This window comes from Lagenorhynchus albirostris, chromosome 1, assembly GCF_949774975.1.
Source record: "Lagenorhynchus albirostris chromosome 1, mLagAlb1.1, whole genome shotgun sequence".
Classification (NCBI taxonomy): Eukaryota; Metazoa; Chordata; class Mammalia; order Artiodactyla; family Delphinidae; genus Lagenorhynchus; species Lagenorhynchus albirostris.
This window is the reverse complement of record NC_083095.1, coordinates 27806505-27826122: the sequence shown is the minus strand read 5'-3', so window position 1 is coordinate 27826122 and position 19618 is coordinate 27806505. Positions and strand designations below refer to the sequence as shown.

General features: G+C 36.0%; 1 protein-coding gene across 4 annotated transcripts in view; it reads left to right on the top strand.

Annotated features, from left to right (window-relative positions):
• Positions 1–19618, top strand: part of YLPM1 (YLP motif containing 1) — a 67600-nt gene that overhangs the window by 44944 nt on the left and 3038 nt on the right. For 3 of the 4 annotated variants that reach the window (XM_060137317.1, XM_060137275.1, XM_060137381.1), the window contains exons 11-19: positions 3–157; positions 4267–4329; positions 4614–4733; positions 4950–5126; positions 5214–5297; positions 5586–5669; positions 7962–8042; positions 11221–11272; positions 16357–16487. In XM_060137317.1, the coding sequence (XP_059993300.1) occupies positions 3–157; positions 4267–4329; positions 4614–4733; positions 4950–5126; positions 5214–5297; positions 5586–5669; positions 7962–8042; positions 11221–11272; positions 16357–16487 (947 nt within the window). The remainder of the gene's footprint in view (positions 1–2; positions 158–4266; positions 4330–4613; positions 4734–4949; positions 5127–5213; positions 5298–5585; positions 5670–7961; positions 8043–11220; positions 11273–16356; positions 16488–19618) is intronic. The other variant, XR_009538420.1, reaches the window with a different exon arrangement.

The following is a 19618-nucleotide window of genomic DNA, read 5'->3' as shown; positions in this document are numbered from 1 at the left end:
AGGAGAACGAAGAACTTACCCAGAGGAGCGAATGCCCCTGCCAGCTCCTTCACTAAGCCACCAGCCACCTCCAGCTCCGCGGGTTGAGAAGAAACCTGAATCTAAGAATGTGGATGATATTTTGAAACCACCTGGCCGAGAGAGCAGACCTGAGAGAGTAAGTCCTATGTAAATGACTAGCTTTCTTGCAAATGAAGCTGATAAGAAATCTTTTTAGTATCCTGAACAGAATTTCTGTACTTTTCAGTGACGTAGTATTTTTTTTTAATTTTTAAGAAAATTTTATTTTATTTTATTAAAGTATAGTTGATTTGCAATGTTGTGTTAATTTCTACTATATAGCAAAGTGATTCAGCTACACGGATATATACATTCTTTTTCATTTTGGTTTAATCACAGGATATTGAATATATATAGTTCCCTGTGCTATATAGTAGGACCTTGTTGTTTATCCATTCTGTATATAATAATTTGCATGTGCTAATCCCAAACTCCCAGTCCATCCTCCCCCACCCTCCCCCTTGGCAACCACAAATCTGTTCTCTGTGTCTGTGAGTCTGTTTCTGTGTCGTAGTTAAGTTCATTTGTGCCATACTTTAGATTCCACATATAAGTGATATCATGGTATTTGTCTTTCTCTTTCTGACTTACTTCACTTAGTATGATAATCTCTAGGTCCATCCATGTTGCTGCAAATGGCATTATTTCATTCTTTTTATGGCTGAGTAGTATTCCATTGTGTATATGTACCACATCTTCTTTATCCATTCATCTGTTGATGGACGACATTTAGGTTGTTTCCACGTGTGACATAGTATTAATATCAGATTAAAGGCATCTCCAGATCATCATAAAATCTCATAAACTGCCTACCCTATAGAATCTAAGAAATTAGAGCTTAATTGCTTGGCAGAAAAAAATGTTGAAAATTTTAGAAAATAATTCATAAGAACTCAATTAATTGCAATTTGAAGAAGGGAAAAGAGGATTTGGTTTTATGGTATGTGGAACTAAAAGAGGGAGAATTAGGAGACTTGATTAATTTAGACCTATTTTCCTCCATATGTATACATTCTTAAATCTATCTTATATTGCAAAATAATTAGATTCCATTTAAATAAAATGGTTCCGTTTAAATAAAACGGGAGATTTCCATCAGAAGTTTGACTCTGTATATATATGTATGTCACTGTTTTAAAGTCTGTTTCATCTATTACTAGTATAGTTACTCCAGCTTTCCTGTGGCTGTTGATATATCATTTTCCATCCTTTTAATTTCAATCTATTTGTGTCTTTCAGTGACACAAATAAAGTATGTTTCCTATAGACAGCATATAGTTGGATCATGTTTTTTTATGCGGTCTGATAATTTTTGCTTTTTAATTGGATTGTTTAAATCCATTCATGTGTAATGTTATTATTGATATAGATGGCTTAAGTTCCCTGGTGGTCTAGTGGTTGGGATTCTGTGCTTTGACTGCCGTGGCCCGAGTTCAATCCCTGGTCGGGGAACTGAGATCCCGGAAGCCACACGGTGCTGCCAAAAAAAAAAAAGGAAGATATAGATGGCTTAATTCCATTCTTGGATTGTTCAGTTGTATTGAAATACAGTTGATTTTTTCGTATTGATTGTATATCCTTCAACATTGCTGAACTCATTTATTGGTTCTAATAGATTTTTTGTGGATTCCTTAGGGTTTTTCCTATCTATAAGATCATGTAATCTGCAGATGGAGATGGTTTTACTTCTTACTTTACAATGTGTATGCCTTTTTTCTTTTTCTTGCCTCATTGCTCTGGCTAGACCTCCAGTACAGTGTTGAATAGATGTGGTGAGAGTGGACATCCTTGTTTTATTCCTGATCTTAGAAAGAAAACTTTCAGTCTTTCACCATTAAGTACTATGTTAGTTGTGGGTTTTCATTAGATGTCCCTTATCAAGTTCAGGAGGTTCCCTTCCATTCCTAGTTTGTTGAATGTTTTTTTTTTTTTCTGCGGTGCGTGGGCCTCTCACCATTGTGGCCTCTCCCGTTGCGGAGCACAGGCTCTGGACGCGCAGGCTCAGCGGCCATGGCTCACAGCCCAGCCACTCCACAGCATGTGGGATCCTCCCGGACCGGGGCACGAACCCGCATCCCCTGCATCGGCAGGCGGACTCTCAACCACTGCGCCACCAGGGAAGCCCCTGTTGAATGTTTTTATTGTGAAAGGATGTTGGATTTTGTTAAATGCTTTTTCTGCATTGAGATTTTTTTGTTTTTTATTGTATTGATACAATGTATTACATTAACTGATTTTCAGATATTAATTTGAATCTCTGGGACAAACCCTACTTGGTCATGTTGTGTACTTCTTTTTATATGTTGCTAGATTCAATATGGTAGTATTTTGTTGAAAAATTTTTTTTTTTTTTGGCATTTCATGTACAGATTTTATTTTAATATTTCATGATATTTTTTTTAACATCTTTATTGGGGTATAATTACTTTACAATGGTGTGTTAGTTTCTGCTTTATAACAAAGTGAATCTGTTATACATATACATATGTTCCCATATCTCTTCCCTCTTGCGTCTCCCTCCCTCCCACCCTCCCTATCCCACCCCTCCAGGCTGTCACAAAGCACCGAGCCAATATCCCTGTGCCGCGGCTGCTTCCCACTAGCTATCTACCTTACTACGTTTGTTAGTGTGTATATGTCCATGACTCTCTCTCACCCTGTCACAGCTCACCCTTCCCCCTCCCCATAACCTCAAGTCCGTTCTTTAGGAGGTCTGTGTCTTTATTCCTGCCTTACCCCTAGGTTCTTCATGACATTTTTTTTTCTTAAATTCCATATATATGTGTTAGCATACTGTATTTGTCTTTTTCTTTCTGACTTACTTCACTGTGTATGACAGACTCTAGGTCTATCCACCTCATTACAAATAGCTCAATTTCGTTTCTTTTTATGGCTGAGTAATATTCCATTGTATATATGTGCCACATCTTCTTTATCCATTTATCCGATGATGGGCACTTAGGTTGTTTCCATCTCCGGGCTATTGTAAATAGAGCTGCGATGAACATTTTGGTACATGACTCTTTTTGAATTTCGGTTTTCTCAGGGTATATGCCCAGTAGTGGGATTGCTGGGTCATATGGTAGTTCTATTTGTAGTTTTTTAAGGAACCTCCATACTGTTCTCCATAGTGGCTGAACCAATTCACATTCCCACCAGCAGTGCAAGAGGGTTCCCTTTTCTCCACACCCTCTCCAGCATTTATTGTTTCTAGATTTTTTGATGATGGCCATTCTATGTTGAAAATTTTTGTATCCATAATCCTAAGAGATATCTGTAATTTTCTTGTGATGTCTTTGTCTGGTTTTGGTATCAGATTATATGCTTGATTTGAAATGCTGGCCTCATAAAATAAGTTGGGACTTGTTCCTTCCTCTTCTGTTTTTGGAAGAGTTTGTGAAGAGTTGGTATTCTTCTTTGAAGGTTTGTTAGGATTTGGTGAAGAAGCCATCTGGGCCTGGGCTTTTCTTTTTTGGCAGTTTTTTGACTACTAATTAAATCTCTTCACTTGTCATAGGTCTATTCAGGTTATCTATTTCTTCTTGAGTCAGTTTCAGTAGGCTGTGTCTTTCTAGGAATTTGTCCATTTCATTTATCTAATTTGTTGGTATACAGTTGTTCATAGTATTCCTTTATAAATAACCCTTTTAAAATTTCTGTAACGTTGGCAGTCATGTCCCCCCTTTTTTTCTGATTCTAGTAATTTGAATTTTCTCTCTTTTTTCTTAGTCTAGCTAAAGGTTTGTCAATTTTGTTGCTCTTTTCAAAGAGCTAGCTTTTGGTTCCATTGATTTTTCTTTGTTTTTTGGTTCTCTATTTTATTAACTTCTGGTCTAATATTACTATTTCCTTCCTTCTGCTTGCTTTCGGTTTAGTTTGTTCTTCCACTGTCTTATGTTGTGTCTTCATTTTTGTTTATCTCAAAGTATTTTCTGATTTTTCTTTTGACTTCTTCTTTGACCCACTGGTTATTTAGGAGTATGGTGTTTACTTTCTACATACTTGTGAATTTCCCAAATTTTTAATTTTACTCCATTGTGGTCAGAGACATGCTTTGTATTATTCCTATGCTCTCAAATGTATTAAGGTTTGTTTCATGGCCTATCATATGGTCTGTCCTGGAGAATGATAGGTCATTGTTAACTCTAAGATCTCACTGTGAAATAAAATCTTCCCTGGGTGATTTTTTTTTTCGTTGTGTTTCAGATTGTTGTTATAATGAGAGGATTGCCTGGCAGTGGAAAGACACATGTTGCGAAACTTATTCGAGTGAGTATGGGAAAGTGAAAGAATCAGTTGCTTTTGTTAGCCACTTGCTTTCTTAGCAAGTTATATGATATTGATACAGCTTTTTCCCATTTGATCCATTCTAGTTGGCCCATCTGATAGATGCTATATCATAAATTTTGATCTGCTTAGGCAGATACTTTGCCCCTGCTTGATTTGAAACCACAAGAAGATTGCGTGGTATTTAGCCACAGGAAAAACTTTGTGCACATTTATTAACTTATTCCATAAATTCTCTTTAACTTTCTTGAATATATGATTCTCAGGATAAGGAGGTAGAATTTGGAGGACCTGCACCCAGAGTTCTAAGCCTGGATGATTACTTCATTGCTGAAGTGGAAAAAGAAGAAAAAGATCCAGATTCTGGAAAGAAAGTGAAAAAAAAGGTATGGTATATTCCTCTCAGATTACATCCTGATTCATAAATAGCATTGAAAGGAAAACATGTTCAGAGAGAAACGTGGATGTTTTGAACACAAACTTTAGTACTCAGGTATGAAGGAAAGACTAGAAACTTGTCTGTATCCAAATGCTAACAAGGGAAGAGATTTAAGATGATTCTTTGCTTTTGCTAACTCCATATCTCTTTGGGGGGATCTTAGGTAATGGAATATGAATATGAAGCTGAGATGGAGGAAACCTACCGCACCAGCATGTTCAAAACTTTCAAAAAGACTCTGGATGATGGCTTTTTCCCTTTCATCATCCTGGATGCCATCAATGACAGAGTTAGACATTTTGACCAGTTTTGGAGTGCAGCAAAAACCAAGGGATTTGAGGTATAGATTTAAAAGAACTTTAGAGTACTTTATGTTATCATGTAAGTGCTGCATTTGTTTGCCTAATCATTATTCATTCTTTCTTAGGTGTATTTGGCTGAAATGAGTGCAGATAACCAGACTTGTAGCAAGAGGAATATTCATGGAAGAAAGCTTAAAGAAATAAATAAGGTGATTTTTTTGAAGCACAGAGGGTGTAATATTCTAAACTTCATTTTGCCTGTTTCATCACTGTTGTCTGGAAATTCTTATTTATCCCCTTTACTTTCAAAATATATTTTCTACCTGCTTCAGTAAATGTTTCTTACCCTTTGTATCTAAGGGTACGAGGTGTCCTAGCTCTTCCTGGAACTAGCCTGTTAGACTTCACAGTATTAGTTAAATTTGTCTTGGATATTCTCTTGGTCTTTCTTTGAGTAGTTTCCAGAGATAACGTGACCTCCTGAATCTCTCAATTAGATGGCTGATCACTGGGAAACGGCGCCTCGTCATATGATGCGTCTGGACATTCGTTCTTTGCTGCAAGATGCTGCTATTGAAGAGGTGAGCGTCCTTTGGCTCGAAAGCAGTGCAAAAGCGACCTCTTTTTCCGCCTTTTTTTATTTTGAAAAAAATTTAAATGACAGAAAATGGCACGTATAGTATTGCGTTGGCCAGAATGTTCGTTTGGGTTTTTCCGTAATGGAAAACCCTAACAAACGTTTTGGGCAACCCAATATAAGAACACCTGCATGACTTTCGTTGAGATTCACCAGTTGTTAATATTTTGTCTCATTTTTCTCTATTTAGATTTCTTCTTCCTCTTCTTGTTACTACTGCTACTGCTACTGCTACTAGTACTACTACTATTCCTCTTACTGTGGAACCATTTGAGAGTTAAAATGCAGACCTCATAAACCCTTTAGCCCTAAATATTTCAGTAGATATCTCCCAAGAACAAGGGCATTCTCTTACAAAACTAGAAGACTCAATTATCAAATATAAGAAATTTAACATTGATAAGATACTATATTAGGTAATATAAATTTCCTGAATTCTTTCATATACAGTCCATATTCATATTTCACCAGTTGTTCCCATACTGTGCTTTATAAGAATTTCTTAAAATCCAGGATCCAGTCCTTTAATACAAAAAATGGTTTCTCAGCTATGTCATTGTCATGAAAGACAAAAAATTTTTGAAGAGTAGAGGCCACTTAGCTGTTTTGTAGAATGCCCCTCAATTTGGGTTTGTCATGATTAGCTTTAGGTTAAACATTAGCAGGAATTCTACATAAGGGACATTGTGTTCTCACTGCATCATATCAGGGGTCATATGATGTCGTCTTATTTCATTATTGGTGATTTAAGTGTTGATCACTTGGTTCAGGTGATATCCATCAAATTTTTCTGCATTTTTCTCTTCCTAATAAGTAATCTGTAGGGAGATACTTTGATACTGTTAATATCCTGTTCCCCGACAGATTTTCACAGATTGCGAATTCTTGTCTAAATCAATTACTAGTTTGAAATAAATAAATCTTTATTATGGAAAAGGGGAGATTTTTCTCTTTTAATCAGTTATATACTTCTGTTTCATTTGACCTCTTCCTGTGAATGAGTTATCTGTACTCAATGTTGTCACTGTATTTTTATGTGTTTTTACCTCCCATGCCACTCTTCATCCCATTTCCTCTGGCTTCTGCCCCAGCCATTCTCTAGAGACTCTCTCACCAAAGATTTCCATGGCAATGGACAATTCTCACTTCTCTTGCTTAATTTTGCAGCCACATACGACATGGTTGACCATGTCCACTTTCTTGAACCCATTTTTCTCTTGGCTTCTGTGAGTCTGCCTTCTCCTGGTTTTCCTCTTGCATCTCTGGCCATCCCTTTTCAGTCTCCTTTGCTGGCTTCTCTTGCTACCCAGTCCTTAAATGCTGGAGTTCTTTAGGGCTCTATCCTAGGCTCTATATTCAATCTGCACATTCTGTATCGATAATCAGGCTTTTTGGTACCTTGGATTGCCACTTCTATGCCCTTAATATTAAATTGTAAAGGCTGGTATGAATTTCATCAATATCTTAACAGTAATTATATCTGTGTGGAGGGGTTGTGGGTGATTTTTATAATTCTACCATTATTTTCCAAATTCTCTACCAAAAAATATGTATTATCTTAGTACACCTCAGACTCAACCTATTCAATATGTAATTCATCCAAACCTGTTCCTCTTCTCACATTCTCTATTTTAGTAATTAGATCCATCAGTCCACTTGGTTGCTGAAACCCTGACTCTCTACTCTCCATTATCTTTGACTCTTTACTTTCCCCTTGTACCAGTGTTTGATTCTACCCCTCCACCATGTAGTCAGTCTACAAGTTTTGTCAGTTTTACCTTATAAATACTTCTCTGATTTATCTACTCTCTATTTGTATTGCTACTATTCTGGGCCAAGCTATTATCATCTGACTTTTCACTATACCCTTTCTTACATTTTGAAATTTGAATCATACCTGTTTTACTTGATTGAAAAAATACTTGCTAAAGGTTTTAAAAAGAAATCCTAGTAATCCATTGTCATTCAAAACAGATAACCATCAATTTAGATCATTGTACTCAACTTCATAGAGAATTACAAAGATGGATATCCCAGGAAAATGAAAAGCAGGAATATCATCTTGTCTGTCAGTTCTGTTTCAAAGTTTAGGGTGTTAGAAATTACTTAGCATGTAACAGCAAGTCTGTGTGTCTTGCTCTGGGCAACTGTGCTCATTTCATATCTCAGTGAGGGACTCAACATTTTCCTAGATGTTAACTCAGTCTTTTTGTGTGTGATTATTGTGGTATTGTAGGTGGAGATGGAAGATTTTGATGCAAATATTGAAGAACAGAAGGATGAAAAGAAAGATGCAGAGGAAGAGGAAAGCGAACTGGTAGGAGACAGAACAACCACTTTGAACAAAGTGTCTCTTTATTAAAATTCTTAAGGGTTTAAATTCAGCTCTGTGATCAGATGACTATTGTTGATATTGCACCTTAATGGTAAAAGTTCCCATAATCATCTTCAAGGAGACTTTTGGATACTTTTTGTTTTTCCCCTGACCAAAGGAAAAGAACCCTCTACTGTGTTGTTACAAGAAAATTTTTAAAATGCTAAGAAACTTACCCTTGTACTCACTCATCTATTTGTGGGTGGCTCTAGGGGAATACACTTTTTAAGAAAATCGATTACATTTGAAAGGGTATTCTTACATTCCAGCAGATACGTGGTACAGCCTACCCAATGTATGCATAATTGTCTCTTCTTCGCTATAAGAGCTCAAAATTGATTTTCTATAAACTGAGGCAGAAGAACTTATTGAATGAGGAGGCAGAGGGTTGCCACTGACTGCTGGATTTGTTCTTCCACATTTTATCCTATTAAGTGATGGGGAAAATGATTTGACTGTGTAGGCAATGCATTTTGCTTAGGCTGATTAAAGGCTTACGTAGTGCGAATTCAAAGATCCCGTGTACCTACTGTAAATGCTTTTGATCACACCTCTGTAGTGATGTCTGCCTTTACCCTGTCATTCAAGAATATGCGACCTATAGACTTACGTTATTTTCAGTGTTTGCTAATGGGGTACAGAGATTAGCAGTGCCTTGGAATAGTGTTGCTTTTTAAATTCAAAATATTATTTGTTTTATTTAATACTTCAGCCCTTGCTAAAGCTGCTTTTCATATTCTTCTGAAAATGTGCAAAGCGAGAACCCTGATTCCTAACCCCTAGAGAATACATTCTCTCTAAGGAGTGGTCCCATCAACCCATGTGTGTTATAGAGGACTCTGAATAGAAACTGTGTGTTTGCATAGAGATGGTGTCAATCTCTACATTCCTAGATTTCATATGTGGATTAAAAAATAAGCTTTAAAGTTAATGGCATTTGAGTCTCCTATGTTTTTTTTTCTTTAAACAAAGTATTTTTATTAATTAGGTTGTATTTTGACATACATGATCTAAGACGTAGGCAGGAAATTCACTTAAAGGTCCACGCTGTCCTGGAATATGGCTAATGACCAGTTTAGCTACTTGGCAGCGTGTGTACTAGCAATCGATCATGTGAGAAGTCTCTAATGTTAGCTTTCTGAAGCTCTGTCTTCCTTTTGTGGAGATTTCAGTTCAGCATATGGTTCATAACATCTGACTTGCTTAGGTGTAGGTCAAAACTTGGAACTTTTAATTGAATGTACTATTATTTTTAAAAGTGAAACACACTGTAATACTATATTTTTTCATCAGAAACATGGCAATGAAGCCTTAGAACTCTACCCTGCTGAACTCTCTCTTTTATTTCCAAGTAGCCTAATATTTCAAACAGTGAGAAAATGATTTTAAGTTTTAAGGAAGAAAAAGATGGTTCCAGCAGGGGGAAATTAATGTACTCATTTTGCTTATCTTTATGTTATAAACCTTCTCTTAACCTTTTTTCAAAATGCAGAATCGAGATCTTCTACTGTTGGGTTCTATTCCAAGAGTAAAAGATTCTTGGAGAATTGACCCTTGGAAAGGGTTAAGAGCAAGTCTTGTGTCATTCAGACCATTTTAATGGAATTTTCACTGAACTTTACATTTTCTACTCTGTACTGATTACTATAGCTGGGTGAAATCCAAACTTTTCTTGGTTAAGAGACTCCTTTGGGGGGATCATTGGTATGATATTTTGTCTTCTTTAGTGCTTCAGTGAACCTCATAGATCTGACTCAGAATTTATAAATATATTATTCTAGTGATGTTTAAGGTTTTCAGATGAGTTTTTGAGATACAACTGTACAAATTCCATCAGTACTAAACTTTTAGCACCATCATTTCAGCCTTTGTCTTGGTTTGTTCTAAACATGTATTTGGAAAGGATGGTATAATTTATAATCTGAAATACTGCCTAATTAGTTGAAATTGAATTATTAGTCTGGCTTAAAGACTAGAAATGTATAAAACGTGTAGATTTCCTGGAAAATGATGATACTCTAGTACACTCTTACACAGAAGCTATTGTCATGAAGTGTTCAACATACTTTCCAGCTTTACCCGTGTGTCAGTCTATTCTATGAACTTGAACATTCCCAATAGTAGAAAGATATATGGATTCTTAAAAGAAGATGCTGACACCTTTGATGAACCTGTCCTATATAATAAGTCCTAACCTAATATTAAAGTTCTGTATGTTAATACCTAATAGAGAACAGAGTCCAAATGAAGGAAAGGGGGAATCAGTGAATTATGTGGAAAAAGCATACACTTGCTAGGTGAATAAACTGAAAGGCTTACTACATAGCTAAATAGGTACATTGTGAAATTTGAAAATCTTATGTAGGACTTCGTTTGAAATAAACCACCCAGTTATTTTATTAAATAAGATATAAATTGCCTGTGGAGATTTCTGGGTTTTCATATAATAGAAAGATGTAATTTTTTAAAAGACATCAGAAATAATAATCTAGTTTCCAACTGATGAAAAAGTAATGCTCTGAAATTGATTCAGTAAAATTAGTCTTTGTAAGATCTAACTGGTAAATGGATTGAGTCATTTTAAAATGAAGTTGAACTTCATAATTGTGTTCAGTGATACCAAGTTTTCTCCCTTCTTTTGAGTATCTAAAAGTATACTGGAATATAAAGTAACTGTCTTGAAGAACACTCTTTGGACCTCATGGCTACTATCACTTGATAATAGCAGTTGTATTTAGAAAATAACCTAGCTAGTATTATAAATTCTCTGCTACTCTGAATGATATTAATTGAGCACAGTAACTACCATACATTCTTACCGCATTGGCTATATAGCTGTTGTTCAGACTACAGTTGTGTGTCCTGAACTGTAGTTGCCGCCAAGCGCCTTCATGATACCACTCTAAAGTGACTATTCTGAAATCTGGGCAGTGAAGTTTCGTGAATTTGGTAATTCAGTTTCTTCAAAGATAATGAGACTGTGTTTTCCCTCAGGATATATTTATAAATAGTGAGTGGAAACTGAATCCATTCCCAGTTTTAATGCTTTTCCAATTCAAAAGTGATGTGCATGTATGTGTCTCTTTCTAACCCTTCGAGCTTCTCTCTGTGTACGATTTAGGGTTACATTCCGAAAAGCAAATGGGAGATGGACACATCTGAGGCAAAGCTAGGTGGGTATTTCCTTTTTCCTGTTTTTATATGTGATACCTGATGGTAATGGTCATAGATCTTTCTGCTATAAGAAGAACAAATTTCCCAAAGTTTCTGCTTAAATGAAGATTTTTGGCCTACCTTACATCCTCAGTCTATTTTGTTGGCTTTCATTTATGTCTTGTGACAGAGTGAAAGAAGAGTATTTTAAAAGAACTACCTTCGGTACCACTTAAAGTTTTTAAAGTAAATGGAAATATGTGATAAATTTAGTAATAAAACACTGTCACTTCTAAAATCCATTCATTTATATTAATCAGAAATGTTGGTGTAGGTGAGGTTTCTACTTTTTTAAAAAAATATTTAACTGCAGTCCAAAGTTGAACCTGATTATGAATACTTTGGGTAATAGTGGTAGTAATAATAATAAATATTGAAGTTTAAAAATTAATTAAAAGGCAGTTATTTTCCTTGTATAATAAATTAGAGTTTCTGAGTTGGGGAGGTAGATATATAATTCAGGTCTTTGAGGAGCCCGCTTTGTAAGATTCCGTTTAAATTTTCCTCCAGCTTGCCTTTAGTGCCAGATTACAAGGTAGACTGGTGAAAATTATTGTCTAAATCAAAAATTGGAGTTGCTTAACATGGGGTTCTTTGTCAAGCAGAAAATCATACATATCCAATGGATTTTACCCCAATATTTCACGGTAATATTGCAGAACAATTTTTTTTTTACCTCACCTAAAGAGAACCATTTAACATGTTGATTAAGATGTATTAGTAAATAATTTAAGATAATGGTATAAGATTTTTTGAAAAGATGGACCTTACTAATATATGAAGTATGACTGTTGGTCTCTGCATTTCTCCTCCTGGAATTATACTGGAACTCCAAAGCTGAAGTAACCATAGAAATATATCTTAAATTTATAGAACAAATTTGAGTCATTTAGCTACTTCACTGTTTGGGGCATATTATCTGTGTTTCTGACATCAGAGGGATGCACTTTACACACAATTGCATAGTCTATGCTTTTTATTTTGCCCAGCTGATCATGTGAGCCATTGATGACGACCAGGTCCTATGTGAAAAGATAATTCCGTAAACTGTAGTATTACCATATTGTTGCGATAGGTGCTTTGTTGCAAAGTCTAGGATTTTTTTCTAGTGTATGGCATGTGAAAATGATAATGTGGTTTCTGACATATTCTTGCATTCGTCCTCCCTCTGTGGGAAATCTTAATAATAAACCATCTCCTTCCCTAAACTTTTAAAGTATTCATAAGTGTTTAAATGCAATTAAATATGGAGGAAAATAACAATCACAAGTTACTTTTTTAATAATAATGCTTTAGATATGTTTATTTTAAGATTAGATTAAATCTGAAGTTCTGTACTTATAGAATAACCTATAAGACTATAAGATCATTTCCCTATTTTCTGGTTCTCTAAGTAGTGATTATCTTTTGAGGCAAAGAGAAATGGTAATTAAAGAGACATGGGGATTGTGAAATATTTTAGCTAAGCATATAATCTTTAGAGGCCTTATGTAATATATTATGTAGGATAATGCTTTTTTATAACCTGAGCTAGTCCACTTTCTATTTTCCTTTCTAATTTCTAAAGAGAAAGGAAAATGGAATTTAGTTATGATGATTATTCAAGATAATATGACATTAATCTTGGTATCAATTTCTGGAAAAAATTCTGGCCTATCTACTATTTGCTTCTCAGAAAATACATTTTATATAAATTTAGTCCATTTTAAAGGCAGAATGTTAGACAGTGATCCAGAAATAGAACTGTTAAATAAACCATTTCAATTTAAAGGCACTGAAGATCTAGTAATGAATCTAGGAAATAAATTCTTACATGTTTGCAGTTGGGTTTTTGTTTGTGACAGTGATGTTTTGTATAATGACTTGCCTCTTGCACCACTGTGTTATCTTGAGAGCTATATCATCTTTAGAGAAAGGCAGATGGAGTGTGAGCATTCCTGAAAGTGCTTGCTTCTTTGAGATTGGCCCATGGAGCCAATTGAGAAAAAGAAGAAGAGCCTGAAACATGAGGCTCTTCATTTGAGAATTAGCCTGTTTATGTTGCCTTCCTTATCATAGCAAATTCAGTAGATTTGATTAGCAGGTACAATTTATTTTTCTGAGTATTTTACCAACATTTCTTAAATTACTCTTGGTAACATGATTATGCTGGGTGGAAACATACTGAGCTTTAGCAGTGTCATACATTGAGCTAGACAAGCTGAATCTGTAACTGAGGAGTTTTGATTTACAAATGAGTCTGCCAGTGAGAAAATACTTACCTATAATCTTTCAACGAGCCGTTAAATCTCATTGTAGAGTCTTGATCTGTGTTCATTAAGTACAGTATACAGTTCAGCCTATGTGTGAGTGTTAAATTGGAAGTGGTGTAATTTTAGAAAAATTCAGAACTGGCCTGAGCTGCATCTGGCATGGGTGTCATGGAGTTGTTGAAGACTGCCTGTGGCCCACCTTCAGTAGCACCTGAATGGCTCCTTTCCAGCTGGGACACAGGCACCCTAATGCAAGGAGGGTGGGTGTTACATGCCACATCAAATGCTGGGATTCAGCATTCAAGCTACTTAAATTCCACTGACATGATTTTGGTTTCTCAAACTGAAAAACCAAAAGAATATTTGAGACTGTTGTCATCCTAATTTAGGCTTCTTCATATCGAGTACTTTTGCTTTTCTCATCTCAGTGTCATTTGTCTCTGCTTATGAGTTATTGTGTACTGGCCTTCTACATGTCAGGCGGTTTCATCTCTTCACAGTTGGAATGCAATTATTATTTGTATAGGCACGTAACCCTTGTGTGTTCACTGTGATCAAATTTTCAGAAATATCATTTATGTTTAGAAAATATATAGATATATCTAAAATTTTTTTTCTGTTGTGCTGTAATAATAATATATACTGTTTTGAAGATGTGGTAAAATTCTGTGACCTGCCAAGTTGGATATTTATACTTTCATCTTCATCTTAAAACTTCACCTTTTGAAATTCAAACCTCTGAAAATCATTAGTATGAGTGTGTTGGACACCAGTCGTCTTCTGTAACTAACAAATACCCCAGATTCCTCTTCCTTCACCTTATGCCATACATCTGTGTGTTTGGGTTTCCAGGATGCCATGTGGAAGAGGTATGAACCTTTCTTCAGCCCCAAGAAGGAAACTTTAAACATGTTGTGCACAATAAAATTTCAAATTAAACATTACAAACAAGGGTGTTCAGACTAGAAATACATGCTCTTCTGAACTTCCATGTTGCAAATATGGGACTCCTGGTGTGTAACTCCTGTCATACACCCAGTGTATGAGGAAGAGTTCTTGCAGTTTTCTCACTGCCCTTCTGTATTGCTGCCTGGCCATGTTCTATTCTTAGAGTTGAAATATGAAATTTTCCTTTGAAGTATGTTAATGTGGAAGTTGATCTTATTAAGTTTGGAAATCCTTTGAGGTTTATTCAATAAGTGTATTGGAGCTGCTTACTCTTCTGCTAATACTGTACACTGTTGAACTAAGAACAGTTTTACTGTTTGTGGGACTTTGTTGGTTTTCTAATACCATATTCTATGTCCCTGTGCAATCAAGGTGTCACTTCTTTAAGATCTTGTATAATATGGCCTGTCATATACATGTAGGTTAGAGCCATTTGGTACAGCATGTGATTTACAGAGGAGATTAGAAGACTGTTCCTGTTGAACTCAATCCGTGTTAAAAATTTTCAGAAGTGATGTGATAAAAATTTCTTGGGTTTTGTAAAGTGTTGTAGTTTGCCTTGCTGATATTTCAGTAATATTGCGTTTATGGGGGAGGAACGTAGGAAATAAAAGCTTTACCAAGTATGCAAAATCTTCCTGGTTTTTGAGGCCTGTATGGTACGCACAGTTAGTTGTGTGTATAACTTTTACATTTGAAGCATAAACTCACCTTCCCTCCTGCTTCCATTGTACTTTTCTTTTCATGTCAAATTCTCTCCACCTTGATACCTAAAAGGTTTCTATTATATATACACTCTGCACCCTTTATGGACTTAAATGAAATGTGGTTATTGTGTGTTTCTGAAGTGTTTAGGTTTTCCTTTATTGACCTACTCAATAATAGTGTGTTTATAACTACAGATGATCCAAAAATTTAGTGCTTCAGTGTAGTGCATATATATATATATATAATATATATATATTATATATGTATATGTATAACTCATAATATTTCACATGTAGAATTCAAAATCAGAATTAATAACCAATAAAAAACCCCACACATTTTCATCATGTGTTCTTGAAGATACCTAAACTCATATCTAATAATTTCTGAATCAGCAATCCCTGTTCATTTAATTGATTACAGTTTGGGGCTTTTGGAAAGCCTCTCAGATTGAGGATTCAGAAAGAAAATTCAGATCCAGCCACTTTGGCTGACTAGCCCTTAGCCTCAGGATGGTCAACAGCACTTCACAGTATAACCAAAGAAAGTGGTGATTTGTATAATCAACTTACTCATAAACATTCTCATGACGAATCGTCTCACAGTGGTCAAAATCCCAAGAAACTGTTAATCTAAAACCTTTCTGAACGTTAGCTTGGCTCATTAAGTTCTTGTACTACCTGCTTTTCATATAATACGATACACACATGACTGCACATCTAATGGGTGGTGTTAATATTGTGTTAAAGAAAAGAAAGAATGGAAGAAATTGCTCTTAGAAAAACCCAATGTTGCATTTTCATCAGAACATGAGAGCTGAAGTGTTGTGATTTTAGGTGGGGTGGGAGGATAAGGAGGCCAGGAAACAAGTGCCTTCTCTTGTTCTGCCCATATTTGTTACTTAAACCAACATAGTAATGTAAAGGCTGCCAGTATGAACACCAGATAAACAATGGAAATTGCACAGAACTCGATATTATCTCAGCCAAGAAGATAGTTTGGATCTACAAGTGATGCTGCTCTCACAAATGCGGATGTGCCCTCTGACAGTGTTCCAGCCTTCTTCTCCCTTGTTTTTGTGTCGTGTGCTAGCTCACACTCTTCCTTAATGCTGCGGCTCTGTGTTTGTCCCTCAGACAAGTTGGATGGCTTGAGAACTGGTACTAAAAGGAAACGTGACTGGGAGGCTATTGCCAGCAGAATGGAGGATTATCTTCAGCTCCCTGATGATTATGACACTCGTGCTTCTGAGCCTGGGAAGAAGAGGGTAAGAGACTGTCAATAACCACCAACAGATAAAGGGCCCGTTTAGGCATCTGGTTTTAGAAAGTTATAGTCAGATAATCATATGAATGCTGTTTTTTTAGAGTGGTTTGGTTTATACTGTATCATATTACACATTAAAAAAAAAGAGTCCTTACAAATGATCAGATCAAAATGTACAAGTAACTTAAAAAATGGAGAACAGAACCTCACGTGGCTAGCATGTTGTCCACTTAAAGGAGTTTGGAATGGCTGCTTGTGCCATTTTGTCATGGGGCAAAAGAGCCAGGTGCAAAGTAGAGTATTAAAGAGAATCTATGGGACTTCTTAATGGATTAGATGTAGAGGGTCCAGGATGGATGAAATCAAAGGTGACTCTTCAGGGTTCTGGCCATAAGCATTCCATGTATGTGGTGCCATTTACTGAGTTAGTTAAAAGTAGGGGAGATGGAAGCTTGGGAGTGAAAAATCAGAAGTTCAGGGAGGTACCAATTAAGTTAGAAGTGATAATAGGACTCAGGTCTGCAAAATTTAGAAGTTCAGATAGAGGTAAATGTTTTAAGAAGTAAAAAATACTCCATTGTTAAATGATACAGGGAAGACAAGTAAATTGAAAAAAGAGAAATAGCCATTGGATTTGGCAACATGGAGATCGTTGATGTTTGATCAAAAAAAAGTCAAGCTTTCTTAGAGAGTTGAAGGACAGAAGCCAGTTTGGAGCAGATGGTAGAAGAATAGGAAATGAGGAAGTGCAGAACAGCAAATGTAGATAACTTTTTGAAGAAGCTTTGCTATGATAGGGAACAGAGTAATGAAGCCAGGATGTTGGCTAAGTCTTCCACGTAGATGTCAGATTCAATAAAAGTGATAATTGTATATATCCTTTAAAACAAAATAAAGTAAGAGGGATCATATTACATATGATTTGCATAAACCTTTTCCAGCTAGTCTGTCTTGATCTTTCTATTTGAGTATATACAAACCTACAGTTCTTTTTATTTTTTTTTGTCTGTGCCACGCAGCTTACAAGATCTTAGTTTCCTGACCAGGGATTGAACCCCGGTCCTCGGCAGTGAAAGCACAGAGTCCTAACTACTGGACTGCCAGGGAATTCCCTACCGTTCTTTTTAAATGCCTGCCTAGTGTGCCATTGTTTGGCTGAATAATCAGTTATTTATCCAGTCCCTTATCAGTGGATGCTTATGCTGTTTTCATTTTATTGCTAATATAATACTCTGGTGAAAGTCATATGCATACATCTTGGCATCTTTTTGACAGTATATCTCTAGGGAATATTTTTAGTCTTAAAGCTGCAAGCTCATAGAATATGATTTATCATTCTGACAGATATTGTGAGATTGTTTTCCAAAAAGATTGCACCTATTTATACACCCACATGTAAGGAAATGCCTGTTTTTCCACACTTGCACCAACAGTGCTGTTATTGAACTTTTTAACTTTTGACAATCTAATCGGTGAAAAAAAAAAGGTATCTCATTTTTCATTTCTCTAAGTAAGAATGAAGTTAATAATAATTTCATCATCATTACACATCATTTCTTTTTTATGAATTCTCTTAGTAATTCAATATTAAAAGGATATTTATTAAGAGAATAAAAATGCCAGTAAAACTTCATTACAGTGGATACCATTACAAAGGACTCCAGGTTTCAAAGCTCTTTCAAATACTGCAGACAGTCCCTAGACCTGCCCTTGTCTGTGTCTTGAGACCTGGTTAGTGGCCTTCTGTATGTGCCCAGCTCCACGCAGGGACTACTTGTCTTGATACCTCTTATTCCAGTTTTAAGGTTGGGGCAACAGAAAAGTAGAAACAGCTGTTCCTTGGGCATAATAATTTGGTGTAACAGTGAATAATTCCAAATGAGAAATATTTTTCTCTAGTTCATTTTTAGTCAGGTAACTGTTACTCTCTTCAGTCAGGAGTATGTGATCCCATGTAATTTACTTTGTAAGCTGGGTGGACAAAGAGCATGAGCGGTTCACATCCTAATTCTTGTGGCTCCTCTTTTCACTCTCCTCCTTGCCTCCCACCTCATTTCAAATAGCTTTTTTTTTCTTGAGGAGATAGTAATTTTTTTTTAACATTTTTATTGGAGTATAATTGCTTTACAATGGTGTGTTAGTTTCTACTTTATATCAAAGTGAATCAGCTTCAAATAGTTTTTAACACTCAAACCACTTACCAAAATCAACATCAGAGCACAAGGAAATCCTACAGGTAGCCAGGAATGCAGGACTCATTACTCATTCCTTTCCTGGGGTCTCTCTTTTTTTTTTTTTTTTTTTTTTTTTTTTGCGGTATGCGGGCCTCTCACTGTTGTGGCCTCTCCCGTTGCGGAGCACAGGCTCCGGACGCGCAGGTTCAGTGGCCATGGCTCACGGGCCCAGCCGCTCCGCGGCATGTGGGATCCTCCTGGACCGGGGCACGAACCCGTGTCCCCTGCATCGGCAGGTGGACTCTCAACCACTGCACCACCAGTGAAGCCCTCCTGGGGTCTCTTGATTTCTAGAATTCAGCTTTTTATAAATATTGGGCAGGTTTCTGGGATTAATTTACACTGTAACACAAAGGTAGTTCTGTAGAGTTGATATTAGAATTTTACCAAAATGGCTAGGTTTTAAAATATAATTTATTTTTTTAAATTTCCACTTGCTTAGTTGGGTATAAAATGGACTTTAATTTGTGTTTCTTTGATAACTGTGGAAAAGTGAACATTTCTCTTGTTTGCTGAACTCATACATTTCAGAAATATTTTTGGTGACAACGGATAAAATATATGTATCTGAAACTTTTGCGTATTGGTCAAGAGTTTTCTTTATTATAACTTTTTTTTCTTTTTACAGTTAAGATAAATGGCAAAAGATTGAGATTGTAAATCTCAGTAAAAGTACCTCTAGGAAGATTAGGAGGGACACTGACATTTAAGAAGCTATTTCTAGTTGAAAGTCATTATTTTGCTCCATATATTTTTAGTGTTTTTGGTAATTATTCATTCCTTCTACAGCATTGTATGTCTGTGTGTCAGGTCTGTGCAATTGGAGGCCACTTAAGGAGTGGACCTCCGCTGGAGGAGCCTGACATGTAAATAAATAATGTTGATATAGCATCAGTTT